Here is a 21,205-nt window from a genome sequence, read left to right as displayed (position 1 = left end):
ACCACGGCCTTGCCCAACGCAAGTTATAAATTCGGGCACCGCCGGGAATCGAACCCGAGACCCCAGGATTACAAGGCCAGCGTTCTAATCGCTAGACCACCGTGGCGGTCCTCTTACTGTATAGCGTCGGATAATTAATAAATAGGAAAGTATGTGGAAGGAAGTGGTCGTGGCTTAATTTAAGTTGCTATTCCAGCATTTGAGCGGAGGGACTGAATACAACCACTTAGAACCTCAATCAGGATTGTCAGTCTTCAGGCCGAGATCTGAACCTGAGGCCTGCAGATACGACGCGGGATTTACAACCAATCGACAGCGTCATTCGGTTTTCGTATTTTAAATTTGTAGGTAACAGAACATAAAGAATTCACTAAGAAAAAATTTTTTTTGAAAAGCCTTTCCGATACACTGAATATTGAACGAGACACAAGGAAAAATATTTTCTGACAGTTTAGTCTATTTACGAAGATTTTTTGGGGGACAGTTTTGCGATATATTTATTTGAATTTGTAGTGTATTAACTTTAAGCCAGTGAGATAAGCTAAATGTCATTCAGAAATCTCTTTTGTACTAAAACATAAACTAGTAAGGAGAAGGCTATTTTCTTAGGATTACGTTCTCGTGGGATCATGATATTCGAACTGGGGGTGGGGGAGGCCTTGTAGAAGGCGTGTCTCAAAGAGTCATCCAATTAAGTCTCATGATTTAATAAAGGGCTCGATCACGTTGAGCGTCATATCTCTCATGTTGCATTATGAAATTAAGTTATTAGAACGCTTGAAATGAAGTGGGCTGACCAGGGATGAATTACCCGGGCAGGGAAAGGGGCGAGGTACATCACAAACAAATGAGTTGCAACTGGGAACCGCGAATTAAATTTCTGATTGAAGATTTCTGTCTTCTGGGTTGTTGCGCTGTGTAGTCTGGTCGATGTTAACCAACGTTTCAGAGGTCATACTGCCTCCGTCATCAGAGTATGAAGATTTCTGTCTTCTGGGTTGTTGCGCTGTGTAGTCTGGTCGATGTTAACCAACGTTTCAGAGGTCATACTGCCTCCGTCATCAGAGTATGAAGATTTCTGTCTTCTGGGTTGTTGCACTGTGTAGTCTGGTAGATGTTAACCAACGTTTCAGAGGTCATACTGCCTCCATCATCAGGGCGATGAGTATGAAGATTTCTGTCTTCTGGGTTGTTGCGCTGTGTAGTCTGGTCGATGTTAACCATCGTTTCAGAGGTCATACTGCCTCCATCATCAGAGTATGAAGATTTCCGTCTTCTGGGTTGTTGCGCCGTGTAGTCTGGTCGATGTTAGCCAACGTTTCATAGGTCATACTGCCTCCGTCATCAGAGTATGAAGATTTCTGTCTTCTGGGTTGTTGCGCTGTGTAGTCTGGTCGATGTTTACCAACGTTTCAGAGGTCATACTGCCTCCGTCATCAGAGTATGAATATTTCTGTCTTCTGGGTTGTTGCGCTGTGTAGTCTGGTCGATGTTTACCAACGTTTCAGAGGTCATACTGCCTCCGTCATCAGAGTATGAAGATTTCTGTCTTCTGGGTTATTGCGCTGTGTAGTCTGGTCGATGTTAACCAACGTTTCAGAGGTCATACTGCCTCCTTCATCAGGGCAATGAATATGCCAATAGGGTGTGAGGTGCTAGGTTTATAGGCCGAAAAGTGAAAGGTGTAGCCTGCCCCGAGCCAATGGGATTACTGATGCACATCTGCGGTTTCGGAAAAACCTCGCCTGATATATTAGGACTATTAAATAAAGATGCATAACATGGGAGAGACATGTAAAACCTTCGGGTAATGAGAGATTATCACAAATTATTACAAGATTTAAAAAGAAATTATCCCGGAATTTTACACAATGAAAAACGTGGTGTGGATTGGAGTCTTCTATTTAAATATTTCTTAGAGTAACACGATATGGATATTAAAATTTCAAAACTCGGGTAAAATTTATGCTATCATAACCTGCATTGTTCTTGGTTTACGTAACTGTGAAAAAAGCAGGCAAATTCTTGACAATTCTAATAATTATCAAGTTCACAGCAAAGAACTTGTGCTGTGGAGATGTTTTTTAGTGTTAAGTTCTTTACGCTATGTTCTTTGATGCATTTTGTTTTTCCTTGGGCGGTTAAATCTGATCACATGATCAGAATTTCTATGTTAATTATGAACTCAAATATCATAGTCGTCACCGCAGAAACCACTTTTTGGACTCTGAGTTTAGAACAATAATAACAACAATGAAGTATTAAGTTATTTCGAATTCTGTATGACAACTCCATTGTTGATTATTCAAAACAGAATGTTTCGGTAAGACCTTGAAGAATTGTGGTGGCGCCATTTTGTTCGCTGGTGAATGGCTTATTCAACGTGGTTTTGACACCATAGGTCCAGTCTTAGGTTGTGCAGCGTTCGTTCTGAAAGAGCTGTAAACCCCATTATCCTTCTAAGTCTACTCAAGATGGGTCTGGACCTAACACTAACATCTTGAAGGATTCTAACGCCGGAAGTGATGATATATCGATAAGCATGACCCATAATTTTGTGGCCTTTCCCTTCTAATATTACATCGAGATTATTACGTACACATGTCAGATTCGATACGCTTTAATTAAACTCTACGGTAATCGAATTAGGATTTCTGAATCTATGGAGTGTGTAACAATATCACATTAAGTATAGACATGACCAATTATTTCGTAAGTCCACCATCTAGCAGTTTAATAGGTGGGAAAATCGTTCAAGACTATTTGTTCATGTGTTGATACATATGAAACTATTCAACGGATATGGATTAAATTTGGTATCTGAGACTTTCGCTGAAAGATGTTTATGCAGGTAACTCTTTATACGCGTTTAAAACGGGGAAACCTCAAATTCAGTGCACGTTTTAAACGACGTGTCTTTACAAAACATGTTTAAGATATAATATAAATGGCGTACCAGGAATAACACTGTGAAACTAATATATATTTTTATGAAAGTGTTTTAAATAAATATAATTAAATTTAAAATATTTATTTTCATTTTACTTTTGAGGTATCCCATAATTTTAGGCGATGGATATTGCTAATTTGCCTTCAAGATAAACCGACGTAAAGTCAGAAATCTTTGCAGTAACCTGACGACAACTGGACATCAGATATCATGATAATTCTACAACAAGACCTGCGCTTTTGCTAGTTTACAAAATCTCAGACGTCACGAAAGACACTTAAGTATGCTGATTTTATTTTGTTGCGTTATGTAAAGTAGAAGGGCACCCTGACTGCTCAGGGACCATCTGCAGACGGACGTAGGGCCCCTGGCATCAGCCACAGCTTTCCTGTATCAATAAAAACGTAAATTCGATTTGCATGTCCAGAAACTATCATTTGGTGTTTTATTCATTGTCCCCGAGTAAAAGCTCAGTTCAGATTTAGCAACAAATAAATAATTGCTGTTATTTGTGGTTACCCGTATAATCAACCAATCAACCCTTTACATGTGACTGCCGTGGTAAATCAAGAGTCAGCGCCTAGATTCTTGTCACATTTTTGATAGGATGATAGATCCTTGGGGTACACCGGAAGACGTGCGTGTGTTCTGTGCAGCATTCCTAAAGTTTAGTACGAAAACTTGTTAATTTTAAATTGGACACTGTTCATTTCTTGCAAATATCGTAGAAGATAAGCTCTATAATTTGTGTTGCTAAATACTATTAACTAAGAAGCTGAGAATCGCTCAAGTAACCAAGAAGTCCTCCGCCTTTTATGGAACCCCAATTCAGTTGTCAGTAATCATATGATTATCATTCGACGCTGTGTAATCAGAGCTTTGGCAGTATACATAATGCCAAAACCCATAATTGGGCACAATCGTGGTCGAGCTCAATACATCTCTCTTCAAAACCTTCCTTAATTTATTCTTCCATCACTTTCTCTATCATGTAAGTGGGCATTTTCCAAGAGGATTACCTTTAAAATTTTCCATGCATTTCTTGTTTTCCATGATAGCCACTTACCCATCCCATTACAGCCTCGTGGATTTCACTGTCCAAAAAATACTCCGAAGTTCTGGTTGTTTTAAAATAATTGATTATATATAGTTATATAAAAGAAATGATTTATATTTTTGCCTGGTTATTTCATATTCTCTGGGTGAGATTTCAGACTCTCCGGTCGGCGAGGGTGAAGACGGCTGTCTTCTGAGATTTTGCGTCATCAGTTAGTCTGATAGAGGTTTAGGGACTTTCCGAAGTCCTTGCTGTCTCCACCATCAAGGAAGCAAGGACTTCTGGTATGCCAATAAAACAACATGGAGCAACATCCCAGAAGACAATCATCTCTTCTGTCTAGTTTTACACAAGTACTCAATCATCATAATAACCTCTTCAGTCCACTCACTACAGGTAGTTTCAGGAGTCATTGCGTCTTGTTGAAGGGATCTCATCTTCACTTCATCTTGTGAGAAAGGATGTCCTCACAGATGCCCCTTTCAGCTTCGGTAGGAGATTACGTTGGGTGCAGGAAACTCTGGGCTGTATTGCGGGTTGTCTAAGACAGTGTTACGACAGCTGAGAACCTCTGCGGTCGGCCGGAAGTCGGGAAGAAGTTTCACCAAGACAGTGTCACACAGAATTGTTTTATGGGAGGCCATGGGAATCGATGGTTTTGTTGGCTGTCGCCTGCTGAGATACGCGCAGTTTCTCCTTGATCAGTTCGCAATCGAGACTTGGGTTAGCCTCGTCGTCTGCTGATCGTAGACCCCACCCCCCCACCCCCTATTGAAGCCAAGTCAGGTTTACTTCAAGTTCAGTTTCCTTTAATTTCTCGATCGTTCTGTTTATCTGGGAGACAAATTTACACGAAGTCAGAAACGCCTTTAGTTCGGCTTGGTAAAAATTATACCAATTTTATAAATAGTCCAAGATCAACTGCCCCTTAGCGAGGTGTTCTCTTGCCGAAATTTTTTTTTATAATTATAATAATTTAAAATCAGACGTTGTCGTGCTGTGGTGTGAGAGAGTCGGACCTACAAGAAAACTTAAATTCAACTGCGCAGTCGCGAAAGCAATGAAAACCGGATATTACAGATCCAGAGGCGTCTCTATCGGCTCTTTTGAATAACTTAAGTGTGGATGCGAATTAAATTGAGAAGAATTACAGAAGCGTAGAACGATCAGCTCGTGCTACTGAATCTGATTTGAAACCTCTTGAAATTCCAGCGTTGCCGTCACTGACCCAGTGATTAATGTTAACTTTTTCTAAAGCACACAACGAAGTAGGTGTCCCTCTCCATTTTTTTAACCTGAAGACGGAAGCAGACCCAGCTTCCGAAACGTAGTGCTCCGATTATGGCAACGTAGCTTGGACTGTATACAAACGAGATGAAAACAGAATTACTTCAGCACAAATGAAATCCAAGGGGGAAAATGTAGGTTATTCTCAGTGAGATTTCGGACGAATATTAAAATGTTGCGCCGTGTAGAAATTTACCGACGTTTCGGATGTTTTTGTTGCCTCCATCATCAGGTTGGAAGCAGTAAGAACCTCTGAAAGGTCCGTCAATTTCTACGTCACTATTACGCGAATGTCCAGCTCAAGAATCTCATTCAAAATTCTCAGTTACCAACGGTGATATCCCTTCTCATTCTAGCATGAAACAGGCCAGTGACAATGTGGTTCATGATGATGACTTCTTTGTGCATTTCCGGTATCATGATGATTATCAAATATCAATTGCAATTCTTGAAGTATTCTTAAACGAAAGTATTCTTGTTCGCCTTTTTTTTCGACAACTGAGCTACCGAGACAGGATGTACAAATTTTAGTTCAAGGATTGCCACACCGTGACTACATCTTCACCATTCAACTACAATGAAGACACGAGTGCCATCTGTTCGATGATGTTTGCAGCGTAGATATCGATATTGAGCGCGACCAATTGAATGTATTAACGTGAACAGGGATTGCCAACTTAGAATATGAATCATTCTGAAAACAGGAAATCGTTTTTCGTTCGTGGAAATAAGAGCCATACTATGGAGAAACCGTAATATTTATAATAATAACAATAAGATCAAAAACAGGTTTAAATGAAAATTACAAGAAAAATCATTTTGAGGTCATGACGGCGGTGGAAAGGACTGGTCTTCTGTAGACGTGACGTAACGAATTCAAAATTACATTTTGGTTTATCTTGTGTTTACACACAACTATGGTGCTACTGGAGTGGGCGCTAAGCCTACAGTCTACATTGTTTTATGTAAATCTAACAGATATTAATTGTGAATTAAATGACAGAGCTGTTTAATAATTGATGATACTGAATGAGAGAAAATTATTTGTTTCACGAATTACGCCCTCGTCGCGTCGCGTTGCGTCTGTGTGATACTTATTTGACAAACGCGTTGTTAGTTGTTATAAAGTTGGGATCTGCTAATTGTGGCTTGGCGTGGGTTACAGGGTAAATCAACGCGTGGGGTGCCGGCTGTGGGCTTGGCGTACACAAAGTAAATGTTTTGATACTTTGTGTTATTCTGCATATAACGTTTTGCTAGATTATCGAGTTGTGTGTTCAAATCAAGATAAAATTTAATGTTCGTTGGATGTAAACATGGTTCAAATTCGGTATACTCGCAATTTATTCTTGCGTGGTATGAGTGTTGTATACTTATTTGCTTTTACGTCGTTTTACATCCAAATACCTGGTAAGTTTTCATATCGTTTTATTACATTTTCATTTATAATGTGCATTGGTTTGGTGGGGGCTGAAAACATATGTTATGTATTTTGATCTGCTCAATACTGCTGAACAGGATTTTCGTTTCACTATTTAGAGACTGTTTTCCAACAAATATGAAAACTTTCTTTGGCTACAGTTTCGTGTATGAATTGTTATATTTAGTACGTGAATAAGGAAATAATACAGCCGTTTGCTTTCTTACTCTGTGCATACAGTGTTTGCCAAAATGTCATTTCGTACGGAACATTAAAAAGAAGCCTACCATTGGACCCTACCCTGTGACCCATCATTACAACTTAGGACTCTAAGATACATATCGATTTAAGTCTCTCATCTTCACCTTGATTATGCAAGTAATTTCTTTCATTGTTTTTTTTTTCCATACGAACATTTATTCCTTACGAATGAGACCGAACTTATTATAGATACTGATTCAGAATGATGAAGACTGACAAAACAGACATGGAAGAGGATGACCTGACAAAACAACCCCAAATTACACTCTGGCAATCATCTAAGGGGAACCCAAATGGGGTAGAGTGACACAGACAAAAAATCTGAGGAGGATGACCAGATGACACCACCTGTAATTAAGGGGTGTCCAAGTGGAAGCATCTTACATGCCAATAAAAGTTTCTGTGTGGTAGTGTTATGCCATGAAGGAACAAGTTCCAGATATCCTTTGGTTGGGAGGCTGGGTATGTCTTCAGATCTGGTCTGTATGAAATCCTCCTCGCTCCTGCCCCAGTCATCCAAATTATACTCTGAGCTATTGTGACTAGTAGAGGCATTAATTTACCATTTTGTTGTCATGCTTTCAGGTCTATATGGGAATAATGGTGTGCTTCCGGCAAGAACACAGTTGGATAGTAAAGCGAAGACCCTAAGTGCCAGAATACACACAAAGCCTACGTTGTTATGGCTGGCCCCTTACATTGGTCTTGACACAGAATACATGATGGATGTGTTGGCACTACTGGGCATCTTCCTGGCATTCACAGGGTAAGAGGGCATGCAATTTATTTCATTAGCGGCTTTGTTTACCAGAAATATTTTGTGGTGTATTGAAGATGATACTCATTTTATATGGAGAAGCGTGTTTTCTGGTCAGGATGTTTGCAGTTTTTCTGAGGCTGTGTGGTCAAATGGACGTTGAAAACTCCTTCCAAGTTTATTGAACGTAATCAGTCATCCTTTCATTTAATTTAGTACTAAATGTGTGTAGTTGATATGAGCTTCATTAAATACCTTTCAGAAAAACCAACCATTAATTAAACAGTCTAATTGTTGATCTTCTGGGTTGTAACATCGTGTGAATTTCTAGGTACATATCAGTATTTCATGGGGACATAATTCCTCTCTATCTTTAGCCCTGAAGATGAAAGCAGTATGTCCCTCTGAATCGTTGACATCTTCGTACAAGTTCACAGTCTTACGACTCAGAAGATGATATCAATATCTTCACTGCCACGAAAACCTCAGATCTCAATAATGAATCTTGTATTCATTAGTATGACGAAATTCGAGCTCTTGACATTTTATCACAGAGCATGTGACTGATCCCTGCAGTGATCATCTTATTGGAACACTTTTGCGATGTGATTACTGTGTACACGACTGTAATTTATATTTATATTATAAACAAATATTTTGCTTGATTATCTTTGGCTTGGGCCCTTTGAAGGATCTATGGAATGTAAATAAATTCTATTCTGATACAATTAAAGATGGCCGTAGCATGGATTTAATTTTCTTTGGCTATGCTTGACCACAGTAGCCAGTTTTAAATTGTTTCTTACTTGCAGTGGATGCGAACCCGTAGCCATTAGATAATGTACCTTTTGCAGGTTTGTCTCGCAGAAATTCTGTACTGCTCCGTCGTTTGCGGGCCTGTGGTCCCTCTACTACTCGTTATACCAAGTGGGGCAGACTTTCATGTGGTTTCAGTGGTAAGTTCTTTCTAGTACAGTATTACTGTAAATTTTTGCACATGGAACTTCTTCTATGGCTCTCCGGTCCGTATTCGGTCCACGACCTCCTCAATTCTCCTCTTCCATACGGTCCTCTTGTTAGGTCCGTCTGTCCGAGGCTTTGATCGAGGTTTGGAATCATCTTCCTTTTTACGGTGCGAGGTTGTTAGCCTTGCGACCAGCCTCCAACCTGGAGGACCAGGATACCTGTCTTAGTCTAACCTCTCCCCCTCGACCAACCCTACCAGTAGCTATGCTGGCTGTATTCCCTTACAGTACGAAAAGAGAAGGGTTATCGCTCTCACTGAAATAACACTCAAAATTGTAACGAGATCCAATTAATATATACTAACAAAGAAGGAAAAATTACAAACATGAGATACAGGCATAAACGTAGTTCATATAGAATTTCTTGCTAGGAGCCAAAAGGAAGTTTCAGATACAAATGAACACGAATTGCAGTACTGAAATAGAAATGAGATAACCGATCGAACAAATTGTCTAGAACTTTGCTTTCCTGGAGGTGGCCTGACTGTAAAGTTATTCAACGTTAACTAGGGAACCGTGGTTCCACTGTCAATTTTTTATTCATATAATTTTAAATCATGATATTTTCTTATCTGCAATAGAAACTCTTAGTTTTAATACTTTGTATTATTTAATGACGTTATATCATTTTGGGAAAATCATCTTCGCTTTGACGAAATTAGTAGGTTTCTCCAAAAAACATTGAAAGTTTCTTCTTCGTAGAGTTAATGTTGTTACTTTCAGGGATGTCTTGCTGTTGGAAGCAGGTTTCCTATCAATCCTGGTGGCGCCATTGCGCTACCAATCCCATTTAAGACGCCGAGCAGCGACTGCAGCTCCTAGTGATTCTATTTCATTCTGGCTTGTTCGGTGGCTGTTGTTCCGGTTGATGTTCCAGTCTGGAGTCGTAAAGCTCTTGAGTTACTGTCCCACCTGGTGGGGGCTTACAGGTAAATATTGTTCTTCTATAAACTTTAGGCAATGTCTTTGTTATCACTCAACAAAAGTAAATCAACGTGAAACAAAAATATTCTTCGGAAATATCCGTATGTTGATTCTCTGTGGATATGTTATTGGTGGGTTAGTTCATGGATTCACCACGGTCATTTAAGTGGTTCTTGAGAACTGATTTAAGGCATGGTGCTCATTATTACCGCTAATATTGTATGATATTGCTGTGACCTTGAAGCACACAATTTGGCGGTGGCTACTGTAACGGTTGTGTGGCGTTATACCGTCCATCACCACAACTTAGGAACTGAAGAACCGTCTTAACCACTTCCCTTATCGTCCTAAAATAACTCGGATTGAAAATTTTGCTGTAAATTTGTTACACAAGTTAACTCGCAGGATTTAGAATTTTATGGCTATCGACTTATTTTGCCGATTTCTTTTGTTTCTTGCAATTTGAGCTTCTCGCTAGACGGATGCTGCATTTAGTAGTTCACCGACAGATGCTTTTGTACATCTGTCTTTATTTCTCACAGTGCTTAGATGTTTACCCTCATTTAGCAGGTTTTTGCAAAAAGTCGTAACATGCAATGCGTTGTATTGGTTCGTTTTTATTTTCGAGTTCTTGCAGTATTTTGTGATTAAGGAACGTGAAAATTATCGTGACACTTGTGGTGATGGAAGAAATTTCTGTTGTTGAGTCCAGCAGTGATATTTCTGTGGCAGAATTATGACATACAGACTCAGATTCAGACACCTTTATTGACGTAGGAGTTTGGCAATCCGCGGAAATGAAAAACGTGCAGATGACAAAATAAGTTTTGGCCCCACATTTAAAAAGAAATTAGTAAGACGAGTGGTTAATGTTACTCTCCCATCATGTTAATCTTCCAAGATGTCACCCACCAACATTTTGGATGCACTTGTAAGTTATTTTCTTCCCTCAGAGTAAGAGATTACGTCAAATTCTTACATAACGGGCGGCAGAATTGTGTTTTTGCAAATCCTGAGATTCGGTGTTACGGACAGTAGACTGGGTGTTAAGGTTTACAACTGTATACATGCAATAAGTACTTTTTTTAATGCATTCCCCTAATTTTATCACAAACCTCATTTCTTTTTGTGTTCTTCCCAGCTACATTGCCAAATATTAATTGCATATTATGATTCTAGTTCTGTGCCGTTCGTATATTTAGTTCTGTCTATTTTAACTTTTAGACCGGTTTACGTGCTGGCTTATAGAGGAATTTCTGCATTATTCTTTAATTCCTGTCTGTCCTCTTCCAAACGTATGTCATAAAAGAACCTTCAACTTTCTTCGCTTAATAAAAATAATTTAGAACACAGAAGTTTTTCGCTCTGCAGGAGACATTTAATGTGCATAATGACAAGTTGCATTATTTTGTTATCTCTGTCACAGCTTTGTCAATTCATTTTGAGTCTCAGTGTATTCCAACGCCGCTGGCCTGGTATGCCCACCACTTGCCAAGATGGCTTCTCAAGCTTTCAACAGCTTTCACTTTTGTTGTTGAAATTGGGTTGCCTCATCTGTTTTTCTTCCCTGTTCGCTCAGTACGGATTGTCGCTTTCTTCCTTCAGGTACGTAGTAACATCACACACATTTGCATATTGTAATGTAGCGTGAAACATGTTTATACACACCGATAATTTGCGACCTCTTTTGGATATGATTAATATTTCATTTTTTTATGGTCGATCCTAAAAAAAATATTGCAGAGATAATGAATGTTTCTTATTTACTATCCTAAATGCTGGCAGTATGTATATAAGGTGAATTTGCCGCTGTGACTAATCAGGACATCGTGAATGCTTTAGGGTGTTAGGGGTAAAGTTTCACACTTTACAGACCTTGAAACTGTAGTTGATAAGTGTTGGATGTTCTACCCTGGGGAAAGAGCTTGTAATACCCGTGGATGGATGATCCTAACATCTGTCAGGACGTGGCGGACTTCCTGCCCCTGCCCAGAATAGAACGCATCCAGTTAGGCTGTTGGGAGTTCTGACTGAGCTAGCCTTGCTCCGAGCAGTCCATAACCGTATGTTTTAGCGGAGATGTAATGTCGTCAAGGCGCAAGAGGACAGCTGTCGGGTTTGTGACCTTAGTTTCTGTAATCTCCTTGCCAAAAAAGTTGTTGTTCTTTGTGCTTAGTTGACAAATTACTGAAACCATCTTTATCAGGACTCAAACCCAGGACAGTTTTTAGGGTTGTTGCCTGTGTTTCTATAATATTCTCCAGAACAAAGAACTTTGGTCTTGGCACTGTTGTTATATCATGTTTCTGAGTAATGGGAACCATGTTCGTCGGGACTCTCAAGGAATAAGCCTAGTTTTGTGAAAGTCAATTTGTCCCTTCTCAGTCTGTGAGTTTACATACAGATATACATAACCACAATTTTAAGTGAATATCTATGTAAAAAACTAAAACAATTTGTAATGGCCTAATAACTGATCCTAACTATTTATAACAAGTTAGTCATGAGTTAGGGTTTGCAGTGGTCGCGCAGTCTGAGGCGTGGGTCTTCTGTTGCTTGGTCGCTGGGACCGTGGGTTCGAATCCCACTCAAGCCATGGATGTTTGTCCGTGTTATCCTGTGTTGTGTTGTCCTGTGTACAGGTAGAGGCCTTGCGACGGGCCGATCCCTCATCCAAGGAGTCCTACCGAATGTCTATAGATCGAGCCAACGAAAAGTTGGGACCCGCAGTGCTCAGGCACTTGAAGAATGGGTCGTTTTAAGTATCCCAGTAGTCATGAGTTATTATTTAATTAATTATGGAAGGGAGAGGGCATTAGCTCACAAAACGTAGCCTGAATGAACTGCTGTCACTTTCAGGGTAGAGTGATTTTAGGTCCACTAATAGCACAGATTCCTACTCCACCTCCGTCAGGGTTGTCAGGTCTACTCTTATGCCTTACTGACGATAGTAGTAAGGGCTTTGGAATTTTATGCCAGAGATATTGGATTTGAAATGGCTGGATCCCATGAGGATTTCACCCTAACCTTTGACAGGTAACAGTTGTCAGATGTGGTTCAGAGCTCATGTTGGGCTGTTTGTCTCCCCTACCCGCCATTGTCATCATACTAGTATTTTGGTGACACCACCTCAGAAATGTACTCCTCCACTGTTGCCAAGGCAACAAGAGAGACTGAGGGTATTGTATGCCATAACTATTTGTAATAAAAACTAAATATGGTGTGTCACTTGGGATTAGAGTTTGTTTTGTTCACTTTTGCAGGTCTTACTTCAGATAGCAATTATTTTGACAGGCAACTACAATTTCTTCAATATCCTTACAATTGTACTCTGCATCTCCTTACTGGACGATGATGTCTTTTATCGCAGGAGGCTGCAGAAAGGTAAACATTGTTTGTAAAGCTTAATTTCCTTGTCGAGCTCATGCACGTCAGAACATTTTTCAGTGAAAATTGGTGAAAATATATGTTACCTTGAAACATATTTATCTGAGCTCTTTTCTCTTTTGCACTGAAAAATGATGTTCATGTTAAGATTTGAACTTTCGAAACATTTTCTTTGTTTTTGTATATATTCAATATATTACAGGGCTGGGGTCCGTAGTGGCCGCTCGGTCTGAGGCGCGGGCCTTGTGCCGCTCAGTCGCTGGGACCGTGGGTTCGAATCCCACTCAAGCCATGGATGTTTGTTGTGCTGTCCTGTGTACAGGTAGAGGCCTTGCGACCGGCCGATCCCTTGTCCAAGGAGTCCTACCGAATGTCTATAGATCAAAGCCAATGAAAACGTTGGGACCCGCAGTGCTCAGGCACTTGAAGAATGGGTCGTTCCCAGTATTACAGGGCTACAGGGTGTTCAATATAGTGTCATAAGCTTTACAATATCACATTTATACTTTTAATAATAGGTATGTATTTGTAATAAATGTGTTGGTGCAACATGCTTCGTAAATTGGTATATATCTGTTCATTCTTGGTCATCTAAGTAATGGTGATTGAATTACAGGTAAACAAGATGTGTGGTGGAGTGGTCTAGTTAGCAAGTTGGTGAATGTTGCTGTGTACGGAGGTGTGCTGTATGCCACATACATCTTGTTCTCAGTAAGAATAAGCTCTTCATGGGCTATTGAATCTGACGTGGGTAAGTACCTTTAGTTTTGCAGAATGTGATACCGTATCGCCATTTCCAGTTCCTCTTGGTATGAGTTCCACATGGAAGTTTTGAAACGTACAGTTAATTAGTATACACGTCTAAAATATCGTTAGTATTTGTGCAAGTACGACATGATCATAAAAATTGCGGATATCAGGTTTCAGACTCACAAATGTAATCCCGTCATCAAGACGCTAATCTTTACCCTATCAGCTTTCGTAACAGGGAACATGGCCAACGTAGCAAAATGCAGCCTTTAACCCCGTTTCTTGTCAGAATTTGTCACGCGGCTCAGAAGACTCATTAACGTTAATTTGCATTTATCTTTAAATAGGAAGAGATTGATGACTTTGCTTAATAGACATCTGGCATAAATCATTGTAGTTGATGGAAGGCAGAGAGAAGCCTCATACAGACACCTGTTTTTGAAACGTCGTGTGCATTCTAATCTTCGACGATGGACAAAGTCCGAAATCCAGTAACACCAACTATATCATACCATTGTCAAATCCAATTGTGGCATTGTGAGATTTACGTGAAGAATAAATATTCTATTGGCTGATGTAATAAGACTGTTGTTGCGGTATGTTTTCGCAGCATTCACAAAGCAGGAGTTAGACTGGGTGCTGTCACGTGTCGTTCCTGGCTCTGTGTACCTAGGCTTTGTCTCCTTGAGTCTAATAGTGGCTGAAGCTCTGACTGTGTCCATCTTGGAAATCCCTGGAATTTTCAGCAAGATTCAAACTATCTTAACCACGCTATTCTATACTGGAGTTGCAGCATTTGTCTTTGGCATCAGTCTTGTAAGTATTGTTCGTAAACCAAGTACAGTAAGACAAAAATAATCAGCACTATTGGTGCCTTGGTATTGCATTTGTGTAAAATATACAGAATGAGAGCTTTCTTATGACAGTAACTACTGTTTATGGTCTATAGCTGACAGTGCATGAATGTACCTTTAATCCAATCTCCGCATCTGTACAGGCTAAATTAGAATGTATGAGTACCTTAATGATAAATAATCCGTGGCGTAACAGCCAAAGCCGACTGCTGGCCTCACATTCACATGCCTAAGCAGAGGTGAACGATCATCCAACCAGATATAGGGTGACGTGTGGTCAGCACGACGAACCCCCAGCCATTGCTAGTTTCCATAACCGGATTACGATACCCATTGTAGCTCCCCAATTTCCTCATGATGCTGGGTTGGCACCGGTCGAAAATCTCGTGAGAAATTTCTTTCCCCAAGACTCGAACCGGCGCGCATTCCGTATCACCTGTCCGAAGCACAATGCCTCAGACTGCGCGGCTACGGCGCGGGACGTATGAGTACCTTACATGACCAAATTTTAGCCATTCAGAGGTGTTCGTCGAGTGTTGTATTCTGCTGCAATTTTTTTTTTCTCTGTCAGGTGTGGAATATGATGGACTTGAAATGTGGTTGTAGAGGAGACTAAGAGCTTAAAAAATGTGGCAGTGAAAAGTTATTGAACAGAAGTTTAATTGAAAACTGAGGATTTCCACTTTAAAATACGTGATATTGCATGTGCGTCGTGTGTTCTATTTTCAGGTACCTTATTCTAGCCTTCATCCTGCTGGCAACAGTACCGTGATCCCCGTCCTCCATCACTGGCATTCACGTCTGGACCATTTGCATCTCGCAAATTCATATGGCCTCTTCCGAAGGATGACCGGTGTCGGAGGACGCCCAGAGGTTATTTTGGAGGGCAGCAACCACATTGATGGACCCTGGCTTGAGTACAACTTCTTGTACAAGCCAGGCAATGTCAACTCTACTCCCTCGTTTGTTGGTTAGTTTCAAGTATACATCGTGACGAGGAAAATTCCTGCACGTGATATATCTTCAATAATTATGCGTGTCCACCAGTGTCAGCCGTCATATACCTAACCTTGTCTGTTCTTGATCTTCCCATAATCTCATGTAGCTAAGAGTATATTTTTCTGTGCGTTTTGCATACTTTCTCTATGTCTTTCCACCTTGTCGGAGGAGTCATAATGTCATTCATAGCACTGTATCAACTTGTTATATTGAACTCTGACCTCGATTAGTTTTTTTCTCTCTGTACGGAACAAGACAAGATTGTGAATTAGAAGAATTTTGCAAATAATCCTTCAATTCAATGTTTTTGGTGAAAAATCAATATATGGTTCAGAGATCCTATTGGTACTTTACATTTCTTTGACAGTTATAGTACATAATTTTGTACAAATTTCTTCATGCATGTGTGGTGGCTCAGATTTGAACTGTACATCCAACTTTGAGCAGTTTTTCATGCCCTCGCGTAGCGTATCAGCAGCAGAAAGTTTTTATGTACGATTATTAATAGATGGGCTCTGGAACGAGCAAAATTTGAGGCGAGTTTTTGACGTGACCAAGTGGACCATTCATTCTCTTGTTAGTTTATTTCTGTATCTCCATGAGAACTGAAAATTAAATTTTGACTTCCCTTTATTGTATTGCTTTTTTAACTTCTTGCGATGGTTGATATACAGAATTATAAATTAGGATACAGACATGAAGATTATGTATGTAAGTTTTTGGATAATTGATTGTTTTTGCGAATTTTATAAGTCGTCTTTATTGAGGTCATGTTAACGATCTGTGTGTGTTCTGTATTGTTTGTGAACTAGCAGTTGTTTCTTTTGTAGCTTTATATTGGTATTATAAATAGACTGCAGTAAAATTTTCATTCAGCAAAGGAAGGATGTTATTACAAGCGTGAACGTTTGATCAGGAAGTACCTACGAGAGGATGTCAGAATCTTGTCCCTGATTAACTGGTGTTTGTAATTATGTAGCACCCCATCAGCCACGTCTGGACTGGCAAATGTGGTTTGCTGCCCTGGGGACATATCACCAAAATCCATGGATTATGAGTCTGACTTACAGGCTTCTTCAAGGTCAACCCGAAGTACTTCAACTAATTGATACATCACGGAATCCATTTCCAGCTAAGCCACCCAAGTATATCAAAGCCAGTCTGTACCATTATCACTACTCGGCATGGTCGCAGAGGTAAGAAAGTTATTTTAAAAATGAAATAACATAGTTATGTCAAGGAATTTGTAGCGTAATATGTATTTTCCTGCACTTGTTTTTAGGTGGTCTGGCCCTTGGTGGACGCGAGAGAAAGTCGGCGAATACTTACCAATCTTTTCACGCGACCACCCGCCATTACTCGACTATCTGCGTAACATCAAAATCCTGACTGGAGCTTCGCAAGAGGGCACAGATTCCGGGTCACACGTTGCTCCCTGGCTGAAGGCGCTCTTAGATCGTCTTCGATATCTGGTATCTCTTGTCGAACCCAGCATCCTCCTCTGGTCCATTTTCAGTGCGGGATGTGCAATCATCACTACTTCCAGTACCACAGGTTCTACTGTGACACGGAGATAGGCACATTTTAGATTTTCATTGTCATTTCTTGGGGCTTCTGTTTGCACTTTGGTCATAATATTGGCTGGTGTGCCAGTGTTTTGATCATCTTGACTGTCTTTATTTTAATGATCTGAAATGGCTTGACCCTGAAGGTGGAAAAAGCCAAAATTCCTTAAATATTTTCAAACTACCAGCCATAAACATATTTTTGCCATCTGAAAGTGCAAACACTAGCCTCTACCGCCAGGATCGCTGAACAGCCATTTTCAGTCGAAAGTAAAAGGGATTTCCTTGTATTACTATAATACGGTGGTGGATAGGACAGTTGGCGATGATATTAATTGCGGGCAATCCTGCAGAGTTAACTTCCTACTTCTGTGATTGTCACGATTGCTCATACATTTCCTGTCTCTGAAGTGTTATAAGAGCTTTGAGGGCTGACTGATTTCTGATTCTTTTTGTGCATTATTCCTGTTTTTGATATTCATTATTTTTGTTTCTGAGAAAGTACCATTATTGTGTTCCTATACAGGAGTGAATTCCTTTTTTTTACCTTTTCCTCCTATATATCTGAATGTAAGATATGTGAATGTGTTTTTTACGCGCAGTAAAATATCAGTTCGCTGAATGTCCGCAGTACAGATTCACGTTACTATGCATACTTTCAGTATGACTTTTCTAATCTAAAGTCGTGATAAGCTTAATATTTGCATCATAAGTTTGCCGTTTGCTTTGTCTAGGAGCGGAGCTTTTGCGTTAACTGTCGGCTTGGTTAAAACTTGGAAAAATGATTTCTTACTTTTGTGGTATGTGATTCAGTGGTAATTCAAGATAAGTGATCAGATAAAACGCGTCGTTAGCCACCTAGTTGAGGCTTTTGTGGAGGAGGGAGTTTCTGATATTCCAAAACAAGATGTTAGCCAAACCTCGACTGTTAACATGCTTTAGTTGCTTACATGATCACATTTAGAGTGCTACATCACATTTTTGTTGTGTGTGTATGCTATGCTGTGATTTGTGCGTTATGGAAGATGAAATTTGTGACTGTGCTGTAGGCCAGCGTCGTATAACTGGTTTGCCACCACAAGGATTCAGGTGTGCTACAGATTTTTCTAAGAAATTGTATATTTGCATGTTATAATTAGAAAAATGATATACCATATCTTAATTAGAATTCTTTACACACACGCATGTTCACCATTGATTGTTTTATTTATTGTGTGTAATTTTTTTATGTGTGCCTGCGTTCTTATAGGGCAAGAAGAAAATCATTGAAATTGGTACATGAAATCATTTTCTCACAAAAAATGGTGGAACAGTCAAAGAATAGGTTATGCTATTTTTCTGATTCTTGGTACAAAACTGGTCCTTGGGTGTGTCTGTGAGAAATCTTTATCTTGTTGACCTTGTTACCTTTCTGTCAGCCGAAAGAAATTTTTGGACCTAGGACAGTGTTAGCGATATTATTTCTTTCTGTGTTTAAAAAACACGTACTCTTAATGAATCGTGTGACTACTAAAATAGCTTTACAGAAGTTTGGTAAGACTTTGAGTTGACAGTTCTTTCAATCTGGTATATAAAAAACATTGCAAAAAGCATGATGAAATGTCAGAACCATTAAATTGTTAGGTGCTATTTGCTACTTGGTCTAGCAAAAACTCCCTTTTTTTGGAGGCCATCTGGAAAATGTGCAGAATACCATTGTCACAGTATGATGAAAAACTTTGTATTCTCTTGGAATCGTCAACAGTTTCTTTATTGGCATCTCTCTTGACATCCAGAATGACCTCGTTGTTTCCATTTCAATCACGATGTTGAACAGAATAAAAGGAGTTCAAACAAACTTCCTTTTTTGATGAAATATTCTCGGACTACAAGCCACGTCAGGTGGCTGAACGGTGAACACACCAATTCTTGTGCCAACATTTCGAGAATCATCTCTGTTCTCATCCTCAGGGTTGCTGGGTAAGGATGAGAACAAAGATTGTTCTTGAAACATTGGCAGAAGAATTGGTGTGTTCACCGTTCAGCCACCTGACGTGGCTTGTAGCCCGAGAGTATTTCATCAACTTTAGTTGCCACAAAAGCTTCACTTCATACATGAAACTTCCTTGAATTGAAGATGTGGTTATAGGTGTATCTGGAAAATCCAAACTTCAATAATTTCTTCTTCATTATATGATTTTTGGTGACATTGTACAGGAATGATTTATCAGAATTTTAGATGTTAGTGGAGAGTACTCTGCTGCATCCTTATCCATGCATGTGTTAACCAAATTAATTAATTTCAGTGCGCGAAATACTAGTAGCTCAAACTTTGGACAGTGCAGCATATTGGACTGCAAGAATTAATTTGCCATGAAACAGCTTCTTTCATGCATTGTTTTTCTCACCAGTTGAACTTTGTGCAAAGAGAGTCAATTGAATGTAATCCAGAGTGTAAAGGTTACTTGGAAACATTGTCTGGTTTTGCAATAACCCCCCCCCCCCCCCCCCCCCCAATTTTAAAACCATCAAAGAGGTTAGCAACATTTGACAAGCTTGTCATTGGATGCCTGCCCTCAAAAATGGCTATACACAGAAAGATTGGGTGAAATTTTGTCACAGCTGAAAACAGAAATTCATCAGTGTCTTAAAATTCATGATGAATGACAGAAAAGGGTAGGATGGTGAAACGCTATTTTCTGCTCATTGATATAGTGGAATTCCTCAAGATTTTGATATCAGTTTTTGTTTGAAAGTGTTTTCAGAAGTATTCCTGCAACCCAAAACTTGTTTAAATAATTCAAGCTATGTTTAATGACATCAGGTACCATATTTACATGAAATAGATGTGATTTAAAATCTGAGTACCCCCCCTCCCACTAAGAAGTACGTCTGTACAGAAATTATTTTAATTTCATAATTAGTACATGAAAGCATGTGAAAGATGGTAGATATTTGAAAATATACTATACATTAGACTTATTGATTAGCCCTCTGTATCCCAAACCAGCTTAAGGGGAAAAAATTCCTTTGTGCAGTTTTGATAATCATTGATCAGATAATATGTGAATAATTTTAGTTGTTGAAAAAAGTGTATTGTTTAGTAAAAATACAGTTGTTACTTTAAAGTTTTAATGGTGTATAAAATATTCATATTGAACATCCTCCTGACTTAGGTCCAATTTGTACAGAGAAACAAATATTACATGAATGGTTGAGGTTAGCTCTTTCTATCGGACCCAATTGAGTAGGTGCGTCTCCCCACTTTTTAACCTGAGGACGGAAGCAAATCCAACTTCCAAAACGTAGTGTTCTTTTTAAAAAACAGACGATGGACATTGTCCAAGAATTTAGTAATCCCGATTGGAATTTGTTCAGTTAATCAGACTCTTTCCTCGTTTGGAATGTATTTCTTAATATGGTGTTAAGGTTGAATTTTGCAGCACGGTGTGTACACACTCTGGCGAAGGCACACACTACAAAAGGAGGGAAGTGGCTGTCTACAAAGTGTATTTTATGATTTTGTGCATGCTTTTTTGATCTTGAAGTATTTGTTCTTCTGTCATGAAATTTGAAATATATATTTGATATACTTACGTATCTAGCTACGTATTCAATATCAGTGTTTCTCGACCTTTCTTGTACTGCAAACCCCCTCCCCAAAATTATCTCATAAATGATTCAATAGAATGTAAACACAACTAAAATATAGATAGAGGGCATATTTTTTCATGTTTTACTTCAATGTGGAACTTAAAAAGTGGTGTCAGTCACTTTTGAGCTGTCATTTAGTGTTTAATGCAATTTAGGATGAAAATTTGTATCTAAATGAAACATTGCCAAGGTTTGAAAAGTGCCTTTATCTGTAGGTGGAGATTGCGAAGTAGATTGCAATTAACTTTTAAAAATTGCAAGTGTCAAGTTCAGTAATTCTTTCTCATATTTCTGACAAAAGGGCATGTTTAAATTCAGTGAAAAGGGTGTGTCCAG

General features: G+C 39.3%; 1 protein-coding gene across 3 annotated transcripts in view; it reads left to right on the top strand.

The window, feature by feature from the left end:
• The window catches only part of LOC110837444 (lipase maturation factor 2), a 176,672-nt gene extending 155,857 nt beyond the window's left edge, over positions 1-20,815 (top strand). For 2 of the 3 annotated variants that reach the window (XM_087343735.1, XM_087343734.1), the window contains exons 4-13: positions 7,561-7,741; positions 8,587-8,688; positions 9,481-9,686; positions 11,108-11,286; positions 12,945-13,065; positions 13,685-13,819; positions 14,429-14,634; positions 15,402-15,642; positions 16,651-16,867; positions 16,954-20,815. In XM_087343735.1, coding sequence (XP_087199861.1) covers positions 7,695-7,741; positions 8,587-8,688; positions 9,481-9,686; positions 11,108-11,286; positions 12,945-13,065; positions 13,685-13,819; positions 14,429-14,634; positions 15,402-15,642; positions 16,651-16,867; positions 16,954-17,248 — 1,749 coding nt within the window. In that variant the 5' untranslated portion in view covers positions 7,561-7,694 and the 3' untranslated portion in view covers positions 17,249-20,815. Of the gene's footprint in view, positions 1-6,044; positions 6,705-7,560; positions 7,742-8,586; positions 8,689-9,480; positions 9,687-11,107; positions 11,287-12,944; positions 13,066-13,684; positions 13,820-14,428; positions 14,635-15,401; positions 15,643-16,650; positions 16,868-16,953 lie in introns of those variants that run through there. The other variant, XM_022079554.2, reaches the window with a different exon arrangement.
• The last annotated feature ends 390 nt before the right edge of the window (positions 20,816-21,205 follow it).

Source organism: Zootermopsis nevadensis, unplaced genomic scaffold (genome assembly GCF_977971745.1).
Source record: "Zootermopsis nevadensis isolate Lab colony 2312 unplaced genomic scaffold, Znev_1.0 Znev_ptg000006l, whole genome shotgun sequence".
NCBI lineage: Eukaryota > Metazoa > Arthropoda > Insecta > Blattodea > Termopsidae > Zootermopsis > Zootermopsis nevadensis.
This window is presented reverse-complemented; position numbering and strand designations above follow the sequence as displayed.